General features: G+C 52.9%; 1 protein-coding gene across 1 annotated transcript; it reads left to right on the forward strand.

Annotated features, from left to right (window-relative positions):
- Positions 1-16: 16 nt before the first annotated feature.
- On the forward strand, positions 17-16,964 carry SNRNP40 (small nuclear ribonucleoprotein U5 subunit 40). The gene is made up of 10 exons (XM_064731661.1): positions 17-253; positions 1,002-1,131; positions 2,377-2,470; positions 4,337-4,502; positions 5,821-5,943; positions 8,012-8,132; positions 9,362-9,444; positions 9,840-9,901; positions 13,247-13,350; positions 16,602-16,964. Exons 1-10 carry the CDS (start codon positions 32-34, stop codon positions 16,649-16,651), a joined length of 1,155 nt encoding a protein of 384 aa, XP_064587731.1. The 5' UTR covers positions 17-31; the 3' UTR covers positions 16,652-16,964.
- Positions 16,965-24,052: the final 7,088 nt, after the last annotated feature.

The following is a 24,052-nucleotide window of genomic DNA, read 5'->3' on the forward strand; positions in this document are numbered from 1 at the left end:
AGGGCGCGGGGGGCGGGGCCCGGCGGCCGCCATGATCGAGCAGCAGAAGCGGAAGGTCCCGGGCCCCGGGCCTGGCCCCGGCCCCGCGCCCGGCGCGCCCCCGGGCCCCGCCGCCCCTGGAGCCACCCCCGCGCCCGGCCCCGACCTCCCGCTCGTCCCCGTGCCCGCCAAACGGCCCCGCCATGACCTGCCGGGGGCGCCGGGCACGGGCGGTGCAGGGGGGCAGCCGGCGGCCGGGGCTCTGCTGCAGGCGGTAACGGGGGAACGTGGGGGGAGGCTGGGAGGACATCTGGGAGGGATGGAGAGCTGAGGGGAGAGGGGCAGGGGCGGCTCCAGGAGGAGGGAAAGGCCACGAGCGGGTTAGGGCTGGGCATTGCTGAGGCACCTCCGGTGCTGAGTGCAATTCTGAGCCCCCCGGAGCGGGTCCGAGGAATGGGGAAGGGTCTGGAGCCCCAGGAGAGGCTGAGGGAGCTGGGCAGGGGCTCAGCCTGGAGCAAAGGAGGCTCAGGGGCCCTTGTGGCTCTGCACAGCTCCTGCCAGGAGGGCACAGCCGGGGAGGTCGGGCTGTGCTCCAGGGAACAGGGACAGGAGCAGAGGGAACGGCCTCAGGCTGGGCCAGGGCAGGCTCAGGGTGGGCACAGCAGGAATTTCCCCATGCAAAGGGGGCTCAGGCCTTGCCAGGGGCTGCCCAGGGAGCTTTGCAGTGCCCATCCCTGCAGGTGTCTGAGGAATTCTTGCATGTGGCACTGAGAGCTCTGGGCAGGGGACAAAGTGGGGATCAGGCACAGGATGGACTTGGTGACCTTGGAGCTCATTTCCAGCCTCAGTAACGCTGGGATTCTGACATTCTGGTGGGAAGGTGAAGATGTTCAGTAGTGCTGGGATTCTGGAATTCTGGTGGGATGTGCTGTGGGAAGGTGAAGATGCTCAGCAGGGGGGGCAGGCTGGCCATCCCCTGCCTTTGTCCCTTGTCCCCTCACGGTGTCCCGTCTGTCCCCCAGGGCCCCCCGCGCTGCTCCTCGCTGCAGGCCCCCATCATGCTGCTCTCAGGACACGAGGGGGAGGTTTACTGCTGCAAGTTCCACCCCAATGGCAACACCCTGGCCTCAGCTGGCTTCGACAGGCTCATCTGTGAGTGGCACTGCTGTCCCCTGCTGTCCCCAGGCTCAGGCCCTGCTGCTGAGGGGTTTCAGCTCAGCCTCCCCTGCTCCTGGGGGTGAATTGCTTCCCCAGGAAGCTTTTCCCAGCTCCTCTGGCAGGTGCCATCCTGATGGGGCTGGAAATTTGCCCTGCTGGCGTTACTGTTGTGGCATTAATTGAAGGGATGGGACTAAAATCAGGTTAAAGCCCATTTATTGTTTAAATAAATATCAGCCCCAGAGGTTGGGAGGTTTTGAGACAGCAAGCAGTGACCATAGCTCAGGAGAGTCACAAATTCTTCGTTGCAGGACAGTAAATAACTTCCTAATCTTATGGACAGCCACCAGAGAATGTTTTGATTTTCTAACCTGTCACCTTTCCTTACATTTACTACCATGCAGATACTTTAACCAATAGGCTGTAATTCATATACACACATATACTTCTGTTATAACATCTAAAAAATTATAATCTTTGCTGTAAGAGGTTATAGCTGATAAGATGGTAAGCTATAGGTTAACAATGTAAGGGTGTAATTGTGTACAATAATTTAATTTATAATATACTTTAACCAATAGGCTGTTGTTGCATGTGCATACATACTTCTGTTATAACATCTAGAAAATTATGATCTTTGCTATGAGAAGTTATAGCTGATAAGATGGTAAGCTATAGGTTTATAATGTATAGAATAATTAAAATTATTCTATACAATTACACCCTTACACTGTAAACCTTTCACCATTTTATCAGTACAGTTTCTCACTTGCTTAAGGCATATTCTTATTGATAACTATACAAACATAAGTTTATGATTTTTCTATTCAATGTCTGCATACTTTATTTTCACATCAATCCAAGCTCCTTCCAAGGCTGCAAATCAAACCCTTCAGTGTCTGTGGCAGTTTCTGTCTTTCCATCTCCCACAGCTGGGGCAGGCTGTGACAGCCCTGTGTCCCTGTCACACAGATTCCAGATGTCTGCAGAAATGCAGGTTTTGATGCTTAGGCTTGCTGAAGCAAAGATTATATTTTTTTCTTAATACATTCACCTTATCAAGATCCCTGAATCTCCTCTGCCCTGGGGCTCAGCTGATGCTTTGTCACTGCTGTGAATGTCCCAGCTGGGACTCAGCACTGGGGATGGCCCATCCTGCACTTTGCTGAAGCCCCAAAGATCAGCTCCAGGCTGTTGCTGTGCCTTTCCTGTGCTCACCTGTCCCTTGGTGTCCCCCAGTGCTCTGGAACGTCTACGGGGACTGTGACAACTTTGCCACCCTGAAGGGACACAGCGGGGCTGTCATGGAGCTGCACTACAACACGGATGGCAGGTGAGGGCAGGGGCTCTGTGCTGCTCAGGGAACAGGGCTGGAGCCCCAGGAGGGGCTGAGGGAGCTGGGCAGGGGCTCAGCCTGGAGCAAAGGAGGCTCAGGGGCCCTTGTGGCTCTGCACAGCTCCTGCCAGGAGGGCACAGCCGGGGGGGTCGGGCTGTGCTCCAGGGCACAGGGACAGGAGCAGAGGGAACGGCCTCAGGCTGGGCCAGGGCAGGCTCAGGGTGGGCACAGCAGGAATTTCCCCATGCAAAGGGGGCTCAGGCCTTGCCAGGGGCTGCCCAGGGAGCTTTGCAGTGCCCATCCCTGCAGGTGCCCCAGCAATTCCTGGAGGTGGCACTCAGAGCTCTGCGCTGGGGACAAGGTGGGATCAGCTGGGACTCGATGTCCTTGGAGCTCTTTTCCCACCTCATCTCTGGATCCTGAACACCAGAATCCCAAAGGCTTTTCCCACAAGGGAATATCCATCCAATGCAAGCCCAGCAGCAGAGGTGTCCCTGCCCCAGCCCCTTCTGGCAGGGAACATTTCCTGTTCCCCCACAGCTCCAAACCCCTCACACCAACAGAAAATGAGCCCTGAAAGTCCTTAAAATCCCATTTTTGCATATTGGGGGAAAATTTCTTCCTGCACAGGGTGGCCAGGTCTTGCCAGGGGCTGCCCAGGGAGCTTTGCAGTGCCCATCCCTGCAGGTGCCCCAGCAATTCCTGGAGGTGGCACTCAGAGCTCTGCGCTGGGGACAGGATGAGGATCAGGCACAGCTTAGAGTCTTGATGTTCTTGAAGCTCTTCTCCAACCTAAATGATTCTGCAATTTTTGCCCTTGCTCACTCCATGGACACCAAGTCCTTGTTGTGTGGGCAGAGGATCTGGGGGCACCTGTGACCCCCCAGTGCCATTGATGCAGTTTTGGGGCACAGGGGGAAGTTTGTGTGGGGTCACAGGGAGAGAGGCCAAGGGAGATACTGGTTAATTTAAAAGGCTGTTCCACCCTTGCTGCTGAGCTTTGCTGAGCTGTTCTCATCCCAGATGCTACTTGAGAAGGAAGAAAAGCCATTTCCAGCAGGGATTGAGGGGAGTTTGTCTGTGCAGCTTTTCCAGTGTCAGTCAGCGTTTCAGGCTCCTCCAAAACACCAATGGGGAAAGGTTCTGCTCCCACTGGTTACTGGTTGTCTTGGTTTGGAAAGCCAGGTGTCTGCTGAGGAAGGCAGGAGCCTCCCCTGATATGGAAAATGCAAACCCCCTCCCTCTGAATTGCTATAAATTTTAAATTAAGGGGCTCTCAGGCAAAAAATAATACAGGAGCAGGAAATAACAGTTCTTTATTAAGGAAGAAAATAAAAAGATAAAATAAACAATGCAGAAAATTAAACCAACACTGCCAGAGTCAGCACCCAAGCTGACACCCTGTGGGTCAGGCTGTTGGCAGCAGTCCCATTGGAATTGTGGCTCAGCCCTCCTGCAGTGTCAGGGCTGGTTCTGCTGGAGCAGGGATCCTGGAGAAAGGTGCAGTCTCTGCCTCTGAAGATCCAGGGCCAGAGGCAGCTGCTGTTCCTCTGGGCAATCCAGTGCAGAAGCCGTGCTGGTGTTCCAGAATCTCCAGATTCTATCCGGGTAGGAATGCTTGGCTCCTCCCTCTGGGCTCCCATCTCCCAATGGGATGCTGTAGTTCTTATCAGCCATGCAGGGACATTCAATAGCTGTTATCAGCAGGAGGAGTGGGTGTGGAAGAGATAAGGAAAGCTGCCTACTGAACAGGAGACAGCTGCCATGCAGATGGCAAACAGATACAATTTCCTTGGCAGTGCAGGACAGGGGTAAGGAGAGATGGGAAGGGAGCAGAGCCCTGACTGTGGTTGTTGCCTGCAGCATGCTCTTCTCAGCATCCACGGACAAGACCGTGGCTGTGTGGGACAGCGAGACAGGGGAGAGGGTCAAGAGGCTCAAGGGCCACACGTCCTTTGTCAACTCCTGCTACCCTGCCCGGAGGGGACCCCAGCTCGTCTGCACCGGCAGCGACGATGGCACTGTCAAGGTCAGTGTGTGCTGGGTTTGTGGGTGCCCTGACAAAGGCAGGAATGATGGATCTGACTCCATGTTCTCAGAGGCCAATTTATTATTTTATGATACTATATTATATTAAAGAATACTAAACTATACTAAAGAATACAGAAAGGACACTTAGAGAAGGCTAAAAAGAGAATTATAAAAACTCATGACTCTCTCCAGAGTCCTGACACAGCTTGGCCCTGATTGGCCAAAGAGTGAAAACAACTCCCAGCAGAATCCAATGGAACAATCACCTGTGGGTGAACAATCTCCAAACACATTCCACATGAGCACAGCACAGGAGAAGCAAATGAGCTAAGAATTGTTTTCCTTTTCTCTGAGGCTTCCCAGGAGAAAACTCCTGGGCAGGGAGATTTTTTCAGAAAATGTGACTGCTACAAATGTGTGCCCTGGGCAAAACCTGGGGGAAAAAGGTGGAAAAGTTTTAGGATCTTTCTATTTGTCTGAGCTGAATTCAGCTTTTTGTTACTCGTTGCATTATCTATCTGAGTTCAGAGTCAGAAATGTGACAGCAAATTTTACTGCTCTCTTTTCTGTACTTCTCAGGGGGTGGGGAAGGTTGAGCTTGCTCAGCTGGGATTTTTCTGCTGCTCTGGATCTGCTCAAGTCCCTGAAAGGAGGAGGAGACTGTGATGGTGTTCACAGGGGTCTGAGGATGAGGGAAGAGACAAGCATCTGACTCTATGTTTCAGATTTATTATTTTATGATACATATTACATTAAAACTATACTAAAAGAATAGAAGAAAAGGTTTCATCTCAGAAGCCTAGCTAAGCTCAGAGTAGAAAGGAATGAATAACAAAGGCAGCTGTCCCAGACTCTCTGTCCAAGCCAGCTGACTGTGATTGGCCATTAATTACAAACAAGCACATGAGACCAATCACAGATCCCACAGATGCAGGGCCCATCCCTGCAGGTGCCCAAGGAATTCTTTCTGGACAAAAAAAAAATCAGAAATCAGAGTTTCTTTCTGGATTTGCAAAGCATGAGAACTCTTCCTGAAATCTGGGCTCGCCCCTTCTTCTTTCTCCTGTATTCTCATGTACTGGCTCCTATTTCCCTCTCCTGAAATCTCTGCTGGCCTCTTCTTCCTTCCCTTCATTCCCTGTACTCCAGACACAGCAAATTCAGTGTTTTTTATAAAGATCTCCAGATCTGATGTTTTTTATGAGACCCACAAAAGGATTTCAGGAGAACAGGCTGAGTCTCTGCCAATATCTCTGCAATGATTTTGTTGTTAAATATCTGTGCCCACCTCTTACAAGTGCCACATTTCTTTCCAGCTGTGGGACATCAGGAAAAAAGCTGCTGTCCAGACATTCCAGAACACCTACCAGGTCCTGGCTGTCACCTTCAATGACACCAGTGACCAGATCATCTCTGGAGGCATCGACAATGACATCAAGGTAGGACCCTGTGTCCCCTTTCCTCCTGTCACGCCTTGTGTTGGTCAAGGACAGCTGTGGGTGCCACCTGCTGAATTTTACATCCCCAACCCTGTACTGGTGGTACAGGGCCAGTAAAGTGGCAGGGAGCTGTGACAGCCTGGCAGGGACAGCGTGGCACTCGGGTGTCCCAGCACTGCTGTCACTGCAGAGCCAGGCTGGAATGCTGGCAGTGCTGGGCCAGAGCCATGTGTGAGGTAAGCTGAGGAGGACGTGGTGACGTCCCCTGTGTGCCCTCTGGCCCAGTTGGCAGCTGCCCTGGCACCTGATGCTGTGGAAAGTTCTCATTTACCAGTGAGCTCAGCGTTCATTCAGCTGATTGCCCTGGGGCTGCAGGGCTCAGCCTGTCCCCAACCTGTCACAGGCAGAGCTCAGTGTGACACTGGCACCAAAACTGCCCTTAGCCTGCCAGAGCTGTCCCCAGCCTGTCACAGGCAGAGTTCACTGTGGCACTGCCACCAGAGCTGTCATCAGCCCCTGCTCCTACCTGTCCCATCTGTCACAGCCAGGCTGTGTGGCACATGCCACCTGACAGCATGTCCCCAGTGGCACTGCACAAACTCCAGTGCCAGTAGCTGTCCCCGCCACCAGAGCAGTCATCAGCGCACTGTCACCAGAGCTGTCCCAATCTTGTCACAGCCAGAGCTTCATGTGGCACTGCCACCAGAGCTGTCCCCAGCCTGTCATAACCAGTGCCCAGTGTGGCACTGCCACCAGAGCTGTCATCAGCCTGCCAGAGCTGTCCCAATCTTGTCACAGCCAGAGCTCCATGTGGCACTGTCACCAGAGGTGTCCCCAGCCTGTCACAGCCAGTGCTCAGTGTGGCACTGCCACCACAGCTGCTCCCACTGCCCTCTTTGGGAAGAGCAGCCTGGAACTGGGAATTGGGGAGTTCCTGCTCCGTGCCAGGGGGATTTGGGGCATTTTGGGGCCAGTTCAGGAGGAATTCTGCAGGCCTGGGGCTGCTGGCATTGAACTCCTTGGAGATTGAGCAGATCCACTTAGAAATGTTTTGAAAGGCAAATTCTGTCCTTCTAGAAACCCATAAACTTCCAGCCTCATGCTTCCATAGGATCATGGAGTGGTTTGGATGGAAAGGATGAAACCCCACCCAGTGCCACCCCTGCCATGGCAGGGACACCTCCCACTGTGCCAGGTGCTCCAGCCTGGCCTTGGGCACTGCCAGGGCTCCAGGGGCAGCCACAGCTGCTCTGGCAATTCCAGCCCAGCCCCTGCCCACCCTGCCAGGGAACAATTCCCAATTGCCAAGATCCCATCCAGCCCTGCCATTCCTCTGCCACTGGGAGCCATTCCCTGGCTCCTGTGTGTGGGGTTGCTGCCATGTAACTCCTTGAACTTTGAACACATCAGTTACCAATCTAAGGCACAAATCCCATTTGCCCACAACTCCCATCTGTGGTGGTGTTCACAGGGGTCCCAGGACGAGGGAAGAGATGAGAATCTTGACTCTGTGTTTCAGAAGGCTTATATTATATTATATTAATTATATATATTATTTATTATATTTATATTATATTATATTTTATATATTATATTATATTATATTATAGTATAGTATATTATAGTATATTGTATTATATTGTATTATATTATACTATATTATATTATAAAATTGATATATTAAAACTATACTAAAAGAATAGAGAAAAGGATTTCATCAGAAGGCTGGCAAGGAAAGGAATTGAACGATAATAAAATCTTGTGACTGACCAGAGAGTGTGAGCCAGCTGACTGTGATTGGCCATTAATTAGAAACAACCACATGAGACCAATCACAGATGCACCTGTTGCATTCCACAGCAGCAGATAATCAATGTTTACATTTTGTTCCTGAGGCCTCCCAGCTTCTCAGGAGGAAAAATCCTAACAAAAGGATTTTCCATAGAATGTGTCTGTGACACCCATCAATGTCCAGCACTGCTGGCTGTGTGTGTTAGTGTGTGTGTGTTAGTGTGTTTGTGTGTGTGTTTGTGTGTTTATGTTTTTATGTGGTTGTGGTTTGTGCCAGGTGTGGGACCTGCGGCAGAACAAGCTCACCTACACCATGCGGGGCCACGCCGACTCGGTGACGGGCCTGAGCCTCAGCTCTGAGGGCTCCTACCTGCTCTCCAACGCCATGGACAACACAGGTACAGCCTGCAGACCTCCAGGGACACCTCTGCCTGCTCATCCTGGCACAGCTGGGCTGGGCTGGGCTGCAGGGAGCTGGGCTCCAGAGCTGAACCCTGAATTTGGGTCCTTGAGGGGAGAGCAGCTGCCTCAGGGGGATTTGTACCAGCTCCTGGAGAACACTGGGGACAGGAGCCATGGCACAGGTTGTCCTGCAGACTCAGGGACAAGAACCTGCACGTTGTCCTGCAGCCTGGGACAGAGCCAGGGCACGATGCCTGCGGGGCCCTGGGACAGGCCTGGCACACTATCTGAAAGCTGGGATAGACCCATGGCCAGCTTATCCTGCAAGCCTGGGGAAAGCCATGCACAGATTGTCCTGCAGGACTGGGGCAAGAGCAAGGCACAGGTTGCTACCCTGGACAGGCAGGAAGTTTGTCCTCAGCAGAAGTGACAGCCAGTCCTGCGGGACACCAGGGACAGAGCCATGGCACAGGCATCCGGGAGCCGGGACAAGAGCCATGACAAGTTGCCTTCAGGAATTGGGTACAAGAGCCATGGCACAGATTGTCCTGAGGGTTTGGGGACAAGAGCCATGGCACAGATTGTCCCTTGCAGGAGGACAGCCCCTAGGACTGGGGACAAGAGCCTCAAGGTTTGTCCCTGCAGAGTGCAGCCACCTGCAGGACACTGGGGACAAGAGCCATGGCACAGGTTGTCCTGCAGGATATTGGGGACAAGAGCCATGGCACAGGTTTGTCCCCTCAGCAGAAGTGACAGCCCAGCCCCTGCAGGACACTGGGGACAAGAGCCATGAGACAGGTTTGTCCCCTGAGTAGGAGTGACAGCCCAGCTCCTGGAGGACTTGGGGACAAGAGCCATGGCACAGGTGATCTGTGCTCTCTGGCTTGTGTCAAGGTGACCTGGCTGTGTCCCCTCAGCAGGAGTGACAGCCCAGCTGCCACCCTGCTGTCCCCCTGTCCCTCAGTGAGGCTGAGCCCATCAGGGCCGTGCCCATGGGATGTGGCAGGGTGAGGAAAAGCCTCCTGTGAGGAGCTGGGCTCCATTTTGGGATGGCAGCTTGGGAAGTTTTTGTATTTCCACATTGCAAAGCCTCCTGCAGGGGAAGCTGCTGGTTCCCCATGGCCTGTGGGGAGTGAGGGGTCAGGGAGCCTGTCCTGGGCACGGGGGCTTTGCCAGGGCTGCCTGTCCCTGTCCCCCTCAGCCTCTGTCCTTCCTTCTCCTGCAGTTCGGATCTGGGACGTGAGGCCCTTCGCCCCCAAGGAGAGATGTGTGAAGATTTTCCAGGGAAATGTCCATAATTTTGAGAAGGTGAGTGTGCTCCATTCCTTGTTCAATTCCCTCTGCTATTAACTTTCCTCTAAATTGTTTTTTTTTTCAATTCAAGCTTAGGCCAGAAAGGCTTTAATAAGAACTCAAAGAGAAAGATGAATCCACAAAGTGGGTTCCAATTAAAGCCTCAGTAACAAGATTTCTTTGCTCAGTTCATTTGTAATTAGTTGTAAATGAAGTGTTTTCTACACTTACCATCTACTTTGTGTAAAATAACAAGGCACTGGCTGTTTCCAGCAATAAAATAAAATCTGTAATTACCATCTCATCTTCCAAGGGAGATCATTAAAGTGGTGCTGGTTAAAGTCTCCTGGTGATTTCAGTTCAAGGAAAAGGGAGAAACTAAATAGGCTGTGCATGTTCTTTTGTTTTAGAACCTTCTGAGGTGCTCCTGGTCCCCAGATGGCAGCAAAATTGCAGGGGGCTCTGCTGACAGGTGAGTGCCACTGCATTCCTGTGTCCCCTGCAGGCCCTGATGGATTTGCAGCGTTCCTGGATCAGAATCTCCAGGCTCAGGGCTGTGTGTAGAGCTGGGAAATCCCAAACAGCCCTCAGGGAGTTTTCCTCATTTCCTCAGGGGTGGGTTTCTGTTGTTTTGGGGTCTGTGGAGGAGCATCTGACTGTTGTAAAATCTGGTTATTATTGTCCAAAAAAATCTGGTTATTATTGTCAGAAGCCGGCTGAGGCTCTGCCCTGTCCCACCACAGGATCCCCAGCAGGTGACAGGGACACCTTTGCCACTGGCTTGGACCCCTGGCTGTCCTGGCAGAAGCCTGGGGGGTCCTTGAGAGCAGGGTCTGTGTGTGGGGTTGGAAGGTGAGGAGCACAAATCCCAGTTAAATCCCTGCTTGGTGGGATTCCAGAGATCATTAATGGCTCCTCCTTTAATTAAGGAGAAAAAAATCAATTGGCACAACTCAGACTTGTAAATGAAAGGTTCTGTAAAGTGAGCTGAGGAGTGAAAGGGCACAGGGAGGAAGCAGAGCAGGGGCTGAAGGTCCCTGTGAAGGACACCAATGTCCCCTGGAGCAAATCCAGGCCCAAATCCAGTGCCAGGGAGACAGGAATTCCTGCAGGCCAGGGGCCAGGCCATGGAGCAGCAGTAATCACCTGATTAATGAGCTTCTGATAGCACAGAGGCAGAACTTGAGCTCTCCTTGTCCAGATTTAGTGGGGCAGCTGTCCCAGCATGATCTGGAGCTGTGACTGCTCCAGCCCTGCTGGGCTCTGAGTGGGGAGGGAGAATTCCTACCTGGGGAGAGCAGGGATCCCTGCCCTGGGGAGGGAGGGATTCTTGCCTTGGAGGGGAGAGCAGCAATCCCTGCCCTGGGAGAGCAGCAATCTCTACCTGGGGAGAACAGCTCCTGCTTTGGGAGAGGGCAGCAATCCCTGCCCTGGCGGGGAGAGCAGCAATTCCTGCTCTGGTAGAGCAGTTCCTGCCCTGGAAGAACAGCAGTTCCTGCCTTTGGAGAGAGCAGTTTCCTCCCTGGAGGGGAGAGCAGCAATTGCTGCCTTAGAGAGCAGGAATCCCTGCCCTGGGAGAGCAGCTTCTGCCTTGGAGGGAGCAGCAATTCCTGCCTTGGGGAGAGCAGCAATCCTGCCCTGGGAGAGCAGCAATCCCTGCCCTGGGAGAGCAGCTCCTGCCTGGATCCCTGTGGCCAGGCTGAGCCCTGTTCTGGCAGGTTTTCCTGGAGTTTGTGTCACTTTTGGTTCTTTCAGCAGGTGCTGCTGGAGCTCAGAGCTCAGGTCCCAGCAGAGCTCCCCACAGCACACACTGGGATTTTGGGGTTTTGGGCTCAGTTTCCCTGAGTCTGAGACTGTTTTTAAGAGAAGTGTGAAAGCTGAGCTGTGCCTGGTGCCCCCAGGGGAGGATCCTGGGGGGTTCTTAACCCAGTAGGGGCTCAGGCAGGAGCCAGCAGAGGGGGATCAGAGGGCTCAGCATGATCCCATCACTCCCTAATAAACGCTGGTGAGTGCCTCGTGTGGCACAGCAGGAAGAAATCCCTGCTTAGAGCTGCTGGCAGGCAGGGATTGCAGTGCAGCAGGGGCTGGGGGCTCTGGGCTCCTCACTGGCAGCCCAGGGCATGCCTGGATGTGCACAGAGTGTGTGGGGCTGTTTGGGAGGGTGAGACCCCTCCTCCTCCTCAGATCAGCATTCCCAGTGCTGCTTTCCTCCCTGTCCCTGAACTATCATGGATTTTTTTTTTTTTTTGCCTCACAGCTTTCAAATCCATCTCTGTGCCCTGAGGGGTGAGGGGCACTGCTGGCAGGGAGGTTTTTGCCACTCTTGATTCCTCCCTGCTCAGCCTGGGCCTGTCAGAGCAGCATTTTCCCATTTTTCTCCTGGGAGGTTCCTGTTTATTCTCACAAAGATCATTCCAGCTGCAGAACTGTCACTATGGGACACGAAACAACACAAGCACACCCTGCTGCTCCCAAGGTGAAGGAAAGGGAAGGTTATTTTCTGACTCCACCATCTACAGATTTCCAAAAGTGACAGTGCTGTGATGGTGTTCACAGGGGTCTCAGGTTGAGGGAAGAGATGAGGATCTGACTCCAGGTTTCAGAAGGCTGATTTATTATTTTATGATATATATTACATTAAAACTATACTAAAAGAATAGAAGAAAGGATTTCATCAGAAGGCTGGCTAAGAATAGAATAAGAATCATAATAAAGGTTTGTGTCTCAGCTCTCTGTCTGAGCTCACTGTGATTGGCCATTAATTAGAAACAACCACATGAGACCAATCACAGATGCACCTGTTGCATTCCACAGCAGCAGATAATCAATGTTTACATTTTGTTCCTGAGGCCTCTCAGCTTCGCAGGAGGAAAAATCCTAAGGAAAGGATTTTTCATGAAAAGATGTCTGTGACAACAGTGCCACCTCTCCAATGACACTGAACAAACCAACAGGCCATCAAATTTCTCCTCCTCCATAAAAGAATGCAAAATAATGAGTTATTTACAGAAAGTGTGTGAGAAAGTTTGTTACAAGAATGTGAACATCAGAAGGTTTAGAAAATCAAAAATCAGGGTGACACAATCACCTGAGGGGGCACAGGCATTTTCCTTGGCCCATGCCTGCCCTCAGCAGGACTCTGTGTCTTGGTTTGGAAAGAAAGGAGTCTGCTAAGGCAGGAGCCTCTCTTGAAATGGAGAATGTAAACTCTCTTTACTCCTCCGAATTGCTATAAATTTTAAATTAAGGGGCTCTCAGGCAAAAATATGGGAGCAGGAATAACAGTTCTTTAATAAGGAAGAAAATAAAATGATAAAATAAACAATGCAGTGAACTAAACCAACTCTGCCAGAGTCAGAACCCAAGCTGACACCCTGTGGGTCAGGCTGTTGGCAGCAGTCCCATTGGAATTGTGGCTCAGCCCTCCTGCAGTGTCAGGGCTGGTTCTGCTGGAGCAGGGATCCTGGAGAAAGGTGCAGTCTCTGCCTCTGAAGATCCAGGGCCAGAGGCAGCTGCTGTTCCTCTGGGCAATCCAGTGCAGAAGCCGTGCTGGTGTTCCAGAATCTCCAGATTCTATCCGGGTAGGAATGCTTGGCTCCTCCCTCTGGGCTCCCATCTCCCAATGGGATGCTGTAGTTCTTATCAGCCATGCAGGGACATTCAATAGCTGTTATCAGCAGGTGTCCCCTCCCGAGGGAGGAGTGATTGTGGTCACTCAGAGAGAGAGATAAGGCAAACTGCCCACTTGATGAAGATAATCTGCCATACAGATGGTAATAGAAAACATCTTGCATTGCAATGTGGAACTCTGTTGCAGGTTTGTGTACGTGTGGGACACCACCTCCAGGAGGATCCTGTACAAGCTGCCTGGCCATGCTGGCTCTGTCAATGAGCTGGCCTTCCACCCCGAGGAACCCATCAGTAAGTGCTCCCCCCTCCCAGGGCAGCAGCTCCAGGGCTCACTGAGCTGCTGATCCTCTGGGAAGTGACCTCAAAATTGCCAGTTATCAGATTTAGGGGTGGCAGAGCCTGGTTTGCTCATCTCCAGTTGGGTGGGGGCACCCTGGGCTGAGCACAGGGACTCTGGGACTGGGCTGGGGACACGCAGAGGGCAGCAGGGTGGCTCTCGGGTGGCTGCCACTGCCCAGGGCTTGTCCTGCCTTCCCAGGGGCCATGAGGAACAGGTTTGGAATGGCTGGATGCCAGGAGTATAACCATGTGTGGTGATTCCATGAGAACATGGATCACCTGAGGGGTCCTAACTGCCCCAAAAGCTGTAGGAAGCAAATCAGAGAATCACAAAATCACGATCCTGGAATAGTTTGGGTTGGAAGGGACCTTAAATCCCACCCAGTGCCAGCCCTGCCATGGCAGGGACACCTCCCACTGTGCCAGGTGCTCCAGCCTGGCCTTGGGCACTGCCAGGGCTCCAGGGGCAGCCACAGCTGCTCTGGGCACCCTGGCACAGCCCAAACCTCTCTAACCAGCCCTTGCCAGGCTACAAACCCCCTGTGGCAAATGGCACTGGGGGCACCTGCAACCAGCCAGGAAATCATTCTTTCCTTTCCTTTCTCCATTTGCTGCAATGGGTTTTGGTGCTGGTTTCCATCCTGGATTGAGGAATGTGAATGCCAGAGTGGTTTGGGTGGGAAGGGATCTTCAATGGCAGCTGATTGCAGCCCAGGGCCACCTGCCACTGTGCCAGGTGCTGCCAGCCCCAATGCCCAGCCTGGCCTTGGGCACTGCCAGGGCTCCAGGGGCAGCCACAGCTGCTCTGGCAATTCCAGCCCAGCCCCTGCCCACCCTGCCAGGGAACAATTCTTTCTCAAAATCCCACCAAAGGAAGCTCTGGCTGCAGTGGGTTTGGGTCCTGTTCTGGAGGTGGCACCACATTCAGAGCTGGCTGATACAAAGCTCAGGTGGCTTTTCAGAGCCATCTGAAGCTGGGACCAGGCTCCATTCCCATCTCCTGGGCTGGGCAGGATTGCAGGGTGCTGGGTTTCCATGGAAATGCTCACCTTGGCCTGGTCAGCAGCCAAAAATTCCCAGCAGTCACCCCAAAGAGAAAGTAAGGGCCAAGGAGCTCTGGGTACCCTCAGCTCTGCTGGGCTGGGGCTGTGCTGGGGGAGCAGAGCCAGCTCCTCTCTGCGTGTGGGATCCTGTGCTCAGCTCCTCTTGGCTCATCAATCACAAATAACAATTATAAAACTCTTATTAAAAACCCATTGAGTCATGCAGCTGCTGGCTGGGAGCTCCTGGGGATGTTAATCCATAAATCCCTGCAGGATTCTCACCAGGCTGTGCAGGGTGGCAAACACTGGGCTGGGAATTGGTGCAGAAACCCCCAGAGCTCCCCTGGACAGGGATGAAACCACTGCTGGTGTCTTCTGGGTCATTCTTGGGAATTCCCTGAAGAGAGGAAGGGTCTGGAGCCCCAGGAGGGGCTGAGGGAGCTGGGCAGGGGCTCAGCCTGGAGCAAAGGAGGCTCAGGGGCCCTTGTGGCTCTGCACAGCTCCTGCCAGGAGGGCACAGCCGGGGGGGTCGGGCTGTGCTCCAGGGCACAGGGACAGGAGCAGAGGGAACGGCCTCAGGCTGGGCCAGGAGAGGTTTGGGTTGAATGTGAGATAAAATCCCTGTCCATGGCAGGGGAACCTGATCTGGAAGGTTCCCTGACATGACCCCCACCCTGCCTGTCCTCTCTGGGGCAGAGCTGAGGTCAGTGCTGTGTTGGGCTGTGCCCCAGGGCACAGGGACAGGAGCAGAGGGAACGGCCTCAGGCTGGGCCAGGGCAGGCTCAGGGGGGATTTTTGGGAAGAATTCTCCATGGGAAGGGTGTCCAGCCTGGCAGGGGTGGAGCCCCATCCCTGGAGGGATTCAGAAGCGCTGTGGATGTGGCACTTGGGGACGGGGGCAGGGCTGGGTTAAAGGTTGGGCTCGATGATCTCAGAGGGATTTTCCAGCCCTGATGATTTTATAATTCCACAAAGACATCAGAATGTTGCCCTTCTGACCTGTCCAGCCCTGCTGGTGGAGTCCCCATCCCTGGAGGTGTTCAGGGCACCTGGGGCTGTGGCACTGGTGGGTAGGGTGAAGCTGGGCTGGTGCCAGGCTGGCAGGTGGGTTTGATGCTCTCAGGGGTGTTCCCCAAGCTCCAGGATCCCCTGGCTGTGGCTCGGGGCCGGTGGGAGCTGGGAGCCAGCTGGGTTTCCCTGCTCCCAGGGAATGCTGTCCTGGGGACGCTTTCCTGGCCAGATGTGCCCTCTAGTGGCACCCGGAGCTGGCACAGCCGGGGCTGGGTAACACAGAGCTGCTCATGGCTGCCTTGGGAAGCAGCTGAGACCTGGCTTGCAAAAAAATGAGGAGTTTGGGCTGTGTCCTCAGGGAGGTCACAAACCACTGGGGTCATTTTTGTATTCTATTTCAATTTTTATATTCTAATTTTTGTTTTCTTTTTCAGTTTTTATATTCCATTTTAATTTTTTATTCTATTCCAGTTTTTGTATTTGAATTTTTGTATTTATTTCAGTTTTCATATTTGAATTTTTGTACTCTTATTTCAGTTTTTATATTCTATTTTAACTTTTGCATTCTATTTCATTTTTCATATTCTAATTTCTGTATTCTCTTTCGGTTTTTGTATTTTAATTTTTGTATTCTGTTTCATTTATTCATATATTATTCATATATTAATGTATTAATATAATACATTATATACAATATATATTATTACATATATTGTATATATATTGTATTTATAATTATATATACAATATATATATGTGTATATATATATTGTATCTATAATTATAAATACAATATAATAATTATTCATATATTAATATATTATTAATATATTATTCATATATTCCGTTTTCATTTTTGCATTCTATTTCAGTTTTTATATTCTATTTTAACTTTTGTTTTCTATTTCAGTTATTGTTTAATTTTTTATTCCATTTTTATTTTTTCTGGTTTTGTATTCTATTTTAACTTTTGTTTTCTATTTCAATTTTTGTTTCATTTTTTATTCCGTTTTTATATTTTCTGCTTTTGTATTCTATTTCAGTTTTTATATTCCGTTTTCATTTTTGTATTCTATTCTAGTTTTTATATTTTGTTTTCATTTGTACGTTGTTTTAATTTCTTTATTCCTTTCTTTCCTTGCCCCTCAGTTCTGTCTGCATCCAGTGACAAAAGGCTCTACATGGGGGAGATCCAGTGATGCTGCAGGATCTGTGCCTGGCTGTGCCCAGTGCAGGTGACAGAGCTCGGTGTCACAGCCCAGTGCAGGCTGTCCCCTCCCCTCATCCCACTGGGCAGCTTTTTCCACCTCTCCTTTCTTGGGAGGCAGGAAAACTTGGATTTCAAAGGAATTTCGTTCTGGCTGTGCCACTGACAGTGAAACCCTTCTCCAGATCCCTTGAAATTGAGAACTTTTGGTTCAGTTCCACACGTGGCCTGTATATCCCTGTCCTGTTTCCTTTGGAGTGTTTTTTTATACAGTTAAAACTGCAATAAATGGCTTTTTTTACACAGCTCAGTGTCTGGAGTTTATTGCTCTGTGTCTTGGTTTGAACAGCCAGGTGTCTGCTGAGGAAGGCAGGAGCCTCCCCTGAAATGGAAAATGCAAACCTCTCTCTCTAAATTATTGTAATTTTGACATTAAGGGGCTGTCAGGCAAAGATATGGGAGTAGGAATAACAGTTCTTGATTAGGGAATAAAATAAAATAAAATAAAATAATAAAGCAGCAATACAAACAGAGTGGGAGCAGGCCCTGGCCCGCTGTGGCTCAGGCTGTGGCACAGCCCCATCCCATGGGGGCTCAGCCCTCCTGCAGTGCCAGCTGTGGCTCTGCTGCAGCAGGGATCCTGCACAAGGGGGGAGTTTTCCTCTGCAGCTCCAGGGCTGCTGCAGATGGGCCTGGGCTCCCTCTGGCCATGCAGGGCAGCAGAAAGCTGCTCCTCTGGCAATGCAGGGGGCAAAGGCTGCTGTGCTGTGCCAGGCTCAGATTGGATCCAGGTAGGAATGCTTGGCTCCTGCCCTGGGCGCAGCATCTGCCCATGGGATGCTGGAATTGGATCAGCCCTGCAGGGACACTCAGTGGCCATGGAGAGCAGAGATCTCCTGGAGGGAGGATTGGCTGTGGGAGAGATCAAGAAAACTGCCCCAAGAGCAGCAGAGAACTGCCCCATCAGATAGGGATAGAACACACAGCCCGATTTCCAACCTGAGACTCTCTGGTTACTTTTCTGTTCTCCAGTTTTAAATCCAGGTCCTCACCTGTAGCTAACCAGGGAAATCATTGAGGTGAAATGATGGAACCATTGGTGGAATCACCAAACTCATGGAGTGGTTTGGGTGGGAAGGGACCTTAAACCCCACCCAGTGCCACCCCTGCCATGGCAGGGACACCTCCCACTGTGCCAGGTGCTCCAGCCTGGCCTTGGGCACTGCCAGGGCTCCAGGGGCAGCCACAGCTGCTCTGGGCACCCTGGCACAGCCCAAACCTCTCTAACCAGGCCTTGCCAGGCTACAAACCCCCTGTGGGAAATGGCACTGGGGGCACTCTGCAACCAGCCTGAAATCATTCCTTTCCTTTACTTTTCCATTTGGCTGCAATGGGTTGAATGTGGATTTCCATCTTGGTTCAGGAATTGCAATGCCAGAGTGGTTTGGGTGGGAAGGGATCTTCAATGCCAGCTATTGCAGCCCAGGGCACCTGCCACTGTGCCAGGTGCTGCCAGCCCCAATGCCCAGCCTGGCCTTGGGCACTGCCAGGGCTCCAGGGGCAGCCACAGCTGCTCTGGCAATTCCAGCCCAGCCCCTGCCCACCCTGCCAGGGAACAATTCCCAATTCCCAAGATCCCATCCAGCCCTGCCATTCCTCTGGCACTGGGAGCCATTCCCTGGCTCCTGTCCCTCCATCCCTGTCCCCAGTGCAGGGAGGGTTCTCCAGCTCCTGGCAGCTGCCCACATCTCCTTCCCATCCTTCCCCTGTCCCCAGGGGCAATGGCAGCCAGGATCCCATGGGAATGGCTGCTGTAGCCCTGGAGCTGTCCCTGGTCCCCCGGGCTGTCCCATGGTCCCTGCCCTCAGTGGATGAGTGACAGGAGCCCTCAGGGAGGTGCTGCTCAGGCAGAGCCATCTCCAGATCCCGATGGGTGAGCAGCTCCAGGCAGACAAAGCCCTCCCTGGAGAAGGGCAGGCAGGGCTGGAGACATGGGAGGTTTATCTTATTTTTTTTTTTTTTTAATTTTTATTACTTTATTTTTTATTGCTTTTATTACTTTATTTTATTTTAATTTATTTTTTATTTTCTTTATTTATTTTGTATTTTATTTTATTATTTCTATTTATTTATTTATTTATTTATTATTTTAGGGGAGTTTTTACTGCCAGGAAGGACCCCAGGCACACCGCAGTGGGAGCCTCGTGCCCAGGGCTGAGCCCCTTCCTCTGCCCCTGGCTGGGGAGGGGCTGCCCCACAGATTTAGGGTTTAATTAGAGCCTGTTATAATCCCAAGGGTTTATGGGTTTATTGGGAGCTATACCCAAGTGCCAGAGGGGAGAGGACCCTTGGGGCTGATCTGTGACAGCAATCCTGAGCCTAACCAGGTCCTGCTTCTTTAAAGGAACCAAAAAAGGGTTTTGTTCCTAATTCCCACCCCAGGAACCAGCAGGGAACAGAGGCAGGGGCATCATTGCTCCCCTGCCCTGAGTCCTGGGCAGTCCTGGGGCTCCTGGTGCCAGGCAGGGGGGGTGGATGGATCCACAGCCCAGCCTGGGGTCCCTGGGTGTCACCCTGGGTGTCACCCCCTGTGCCCAGACACCCCCCTGGCCTGGGCACGAGGGACACGGAGCTGTGACCCAGATCGGGAACTGATCCGGATTATGGGCAAATCCCTGAGCAGAGGGATGGGAGAGAGACCTGATGGACAGAGCAGGGCTGGACAGAGCAGGGCTGGATGGACAGAGCCTGACCTGGATGGACAGAGCCTGACCTGGATGGACAGAGTCTGACCTGGATGGACAGAACCATATCCTGAATGGACAGAGCCAGGCCTGGATGGATGGAACCAGAACCAGGATGGACAGAACCTGATGAGGATGGACAGAGCCCGGTCTGGATGGACAGAATCACGACCAGGATGGACAGAGCCACACCCTGGATGGACAGAGCCACACCCAGGATGGACGGAGCGAGGGCTGGGCAGCCCTTTGGGCACTCCCTGCCCATGCCCAGCTGCCCCTGGCACGCTGCCCCCAGCACTGAGCACCCAGCCCAGGCCCCTGTGCCCATCCCAGCACTGTGACCATTCCCAGTGCCAAGGAATCAAACAATAATTCATAATGAGAAATCAACCCTTTGCTCCTGGTGGCAGTGAGGAGGGACACAGGGTGGGGCAGCTCAAGGTTTCACAGCTCATTGCAGCCAGGGCTGGACAATGCCCACCCCTGGGACCATGGGTCCCTGTCCCAGCCCCTGGGAGGGAGGAAAGTTGATCTAGGAGAAACTGGAACCCACCATGGAGGGCTGGAACCCACCTTGGAGAGCTGGAACCCACTTTGGAGAGGTGGAACCCAGCATGGAGGGGTGGAACCCAGCATGGAGAGCTGGAGCACCCCTTGGAGAGCTGGAACCCACCTTGCAGGGCTGGCACTGATCACCCAGAAGTACCAGGGCCAGCACTGCCACCACCCTTTGGGGACAGGAAATTGCCCTGTGCTGGACAGCAGAGAATCCAGAGGGATTTGAAGCCAGTTTCCCCCATTTCCACTGGTTCTCAATAGCACTAAGGGGAATTTGGGGCCAGTCCCCCTGTTCTTACTAGTCCCAGCAGCATCCAGGAGGATTTGGGGCCAGTCCCCTCATTCCTGCTGGTTCCCAGATGCACCTGAGGGGATCTGGGGGCAGTCCTCTCTGTTCCTACTAGTCCCAGATGCACCTAGGGGTATTTGTGTCCAGTTTCCTCCATTTCCACTTGTTCTCAACAGCGTCCAGGGGGATTTGGGGCCAGTCCCCCTCTGTTCCCTCTGGTTCCCAGCTGCACCTAGGGGGATTTGGGGCCAGTTTCCCCATTTCCACTGGTTCTCAATAGCATTAAGGGGAATTTGGGATAAGTCCCCCTGTTCCCACTGGTTTCCATCAGCATCTGGGGGCATTTGGGGCCAGTCCTCCTCTGTTCCCACTGGTCCCAGATGCATCCAGAGGGACTTGGGACCAGTTTCCCCCATTTCCACTGCTTCTCAGTAGCATTAAGGGGGATTTGGGGTCCGTCCCCCTGTTCCCTCTGGTTCCCAGCTGCACCTAGGGGGATTTGGGGTCAGTCCCCCTGCTCCCCCTGGTCCCAGATGCATCCAGGGCAGCCCAGGGCTCTCCTGGCTCCCATCCCACAGCGGATCCAAGCCAGCCCTGGGCCGTGGCAGCAGCAAAGCGTTCGAGCTTCATCTGAGCGCAGAGCAAATTGTTTCCTTAACCAGGTTTATTCCTCTGAGGGAGGAATTTGCTTGAGAGATTTCCACTGGAAATTAAATCTTTCCTGGGATCCGGATAAACAGCCCCAGTTCCACGGAGCTGGGCTGGCAGGGGGGGCTGATCCCTGGCCTGGGGGGCTGGAGGTGACCCCGAGGTGGCCCTGGGGAGTGTCCCCATGGCTGTCCCTGTCCCCATCCCGGTCCTTGACCCTTTGGCAATGCCAGCATCCCAAGAGCTCCCAGGGGAGGGGTGGATGCAGCACCCAGAGCTCTGGGGGTGCAGTGGGATGGATCCAGCACCCCCTGTGGGGTCAGTGGGACATCCCGGGACATCCTGGGACATTCTGGAACATCCCGGGACATCCTGGGACATCCCGGCTCAGCCAAAGGCAGCTCCGGCCCCGCCCCTCCCCTCTCATTCCGTCCTGTCCTTCCTGCAGCTTTTCCCTCCCTTTTCTCACTGCTGCTCCCTAATGAATTCAGAGAGTTCCAGTGATGGTTTCTGAGAGAATGGAAAACAATTATTTGCTCTGGTGGGGAATAGATGCTGTTTAGTCTGCGTTTAATGGGAAGCTAATTAAATTACATGAGCAAGTGAAGAGAAATTTTTTTGTTAATTGTGAATTTTGCGAGCTACAAAGGCGAAATGATGATGATGGATCCTGTGATGTGCTGCCCTTCTCCCCAGCACAGAGATAAGATAACAACAGAGAAGGAATGGTGGGAACTCATTTTAACTCATCCATCAATTCTCCAACAGCCGCCTGAGCCCGATCCATTACCTGGGATCCTCAGAGCTGCTGGTGAATGGCAGCTGGGGGCTAATTATCTTCAAACTGGGGAAAGGTTGCTTAAATAAATGTGTGCTTCTTCCTCGAGGTGGCTGGGGATGGAATTCCTCATGGAATCCCAGAGTGGTTTGGTTGTGGGGAGTAAAGCTCATCCCATTCCACCCGTGCCCACCATCCCTGGGTGCTCCAAGCCCTGGGCCTGGGACATCCCTGGAGTCAGGGCTGGAGCAGCCTTGAGCCCAGGGAAGGAATATCCTTGACCCTGGGGTCAGGGACATCCTGGAGCAGCCCTGACCCCACAACCAGGTCTCTATGACCCCAGGATGGAGCATTCCTTACCCCAGAGCCTCTCTGAGCCAAGGATGGAGCATTCCTTACCGCAGAGCCTCTCTGAGCCAAGGATGGAGCTTCCCTTACCCCAGAGCCTCTCTGACCCTGGGGATGGAGCATTCCTTACCCAGAGCCTCTCTGACCCTGGGGATGGAGCATTCCTTACCCCAGAGCCTCTCTGACTCCAGGGATGGAGCATCCCTTACCGCAGAGCCTCTCTGAGCCAAGGATGGAGCATCCCTTACCGCAGAGCATCTACAACCCCAGGGATGGAGCATTCCTGATCCTGGGCCTGGGACATCCCTGGAGTCAGGGCTGGAGCAGCCTTGAGCCCAGGGATGGAATATCCTTGACCCCAGGGTCAGGATGTCCCTGACCCCAGGGCTGGAGCAGCCCTGACCCCACAACCATGGACTCTACAACCCCAGGGATGGAGAATGCCTTACCCAGAACCTCTGTGACCCCAGGGATGGAGCTTTCCTAATCCTGAGTCTGGGACATCCCTAACTCAGGGCTGGAGCATCTTTGACCCCAGGACTGGGACATTCTCGATCCCAAGTCGGGGACATCCCTGGTATCCATGGCTGGAGTGTCACTGTCCCCAGGGATGGAGCATCCCTGACCCCACAACCACAGCCTCTGTGACCCCAGGGATGGAGAATTCCTGATCCCATGTCTGGGACATTCCTGGGTCCAGGTCTGGAGCATCTTGGACCCCAGGACTGGGACATTTCTGCCCCTGGGGATGGAACATTCCTGACCTGACTCTGGAACACCCCAGGAGTCAGGGCTGGAGCAATGTGACCCCAGGAGTGGGACATCCCTGATCCCAAACCTGGGGCATCCCTGGTACCCAGGGCTGGAGCACTCCTGACCCCAAGCTGGGCCATCCTTTACCCCAGGGCTGGGCCATCCCTGGACCCAAAGGCAGAGCATCCCTGGCCCTGGGACTGTGATGTCCCTGTCCCTGTCCCCAGGCTGCTCCAGCCCTGCCCATACAGACAAAAACCTGACTTTGATGTAAAAATAGCAGTTTAATGAAAAAATCTGATGTCTCTGTGTTGTGTTTATACCCCTGGCAGGGAGAGCTCTCTCTGGCATAAAGATGCAGATGGTTTTTGACTTCAAACACTCGGGTTTAGTGGAAAGAGAGGATTTTGTGTACCTGGGGAAGAGATCCCATCTGGCTGCTCCTGCCCTGGGGCTGCAGAGCTCAGCTGGGGCAGACCCAGCCCTGCCAGAGCCAGGTGGCCATGGGGGACAAGGGACAGCGCTGTCACCTCACTATGACATGTGGGGTGGCAGAGAAATGGAGTCTCAGCCCTGATGGGGTCGTTCCTCTCCCTTCTCCATCCCATGGGAGATTTGGGATGAGGCTCTGACCCCTCCCCAGGGGTGTTGGGGAAACTGAGGCACAACAGGGCTTGGTGAGGGCACAGATGGGGATGAAAGCACAGATCCTGATGGCTCCCTCCAATTTCCCATCCCCCCCCCCAGTTAATTACAGGACCCTTTTTGGATTTCCTCTGATATTTTCTGTGTCATTTTGGCCATTGGGGCTTTTTCTTGCACACAAACCCCAAAGTGGGGTATGAAGTGGCAGGTTGTGAGCAGAGCAAAGCACCAAGCCCTGGGCTCGTCCCCCACCCTCTCCTGGATGAAGTTGTCTCCTCTCCTTCCAGGGAAGCTCCATGACAGGGTTTATTGACCTTTTTTTAATCTAAAATTGATTCTTTGCAAAACTCCACCTGCTTGGGAGCCAGGCGGGATCTCGGTGCCATTGGATGGGAATTTATGATTTCCCATCAGAGCATTTTGCCTTTCCCTGCTGTTTTTGGAGGGCTGCAGGAGGGCTGAGCTGGGCAGATTTGCCTGCCCATGGCCAAGGAGATGCTGTGGGGTGCTTTGGTCCCTATCATTTTTTGACCTGTGAGGTGATCTCAGCCCCTCTGCTCCAAATTTCTGCTGTGTTTAAATCCCAGAGGAGCCCAGAAGCTGAATCCTGGAGCTGTGGCTGTGCCAGGA

This window comes from Zonotrichia leucophrys, chromosome 23 (genome assembly GCF_028769735.1).
Source record: "Zonotrichia leucophrys gambelii isolate GWCS_2022_RI chromosome 23, RI_Zleu_2.0, whole genome shotgun sequence".
In the NCBI taxonomy this organism is placed as follows: Eukaryota; Metazoa; Chordata; class Aves; order Passeriformes; family Passerellidae; genus Zonotrichia; species Zonotrichia leucophrys.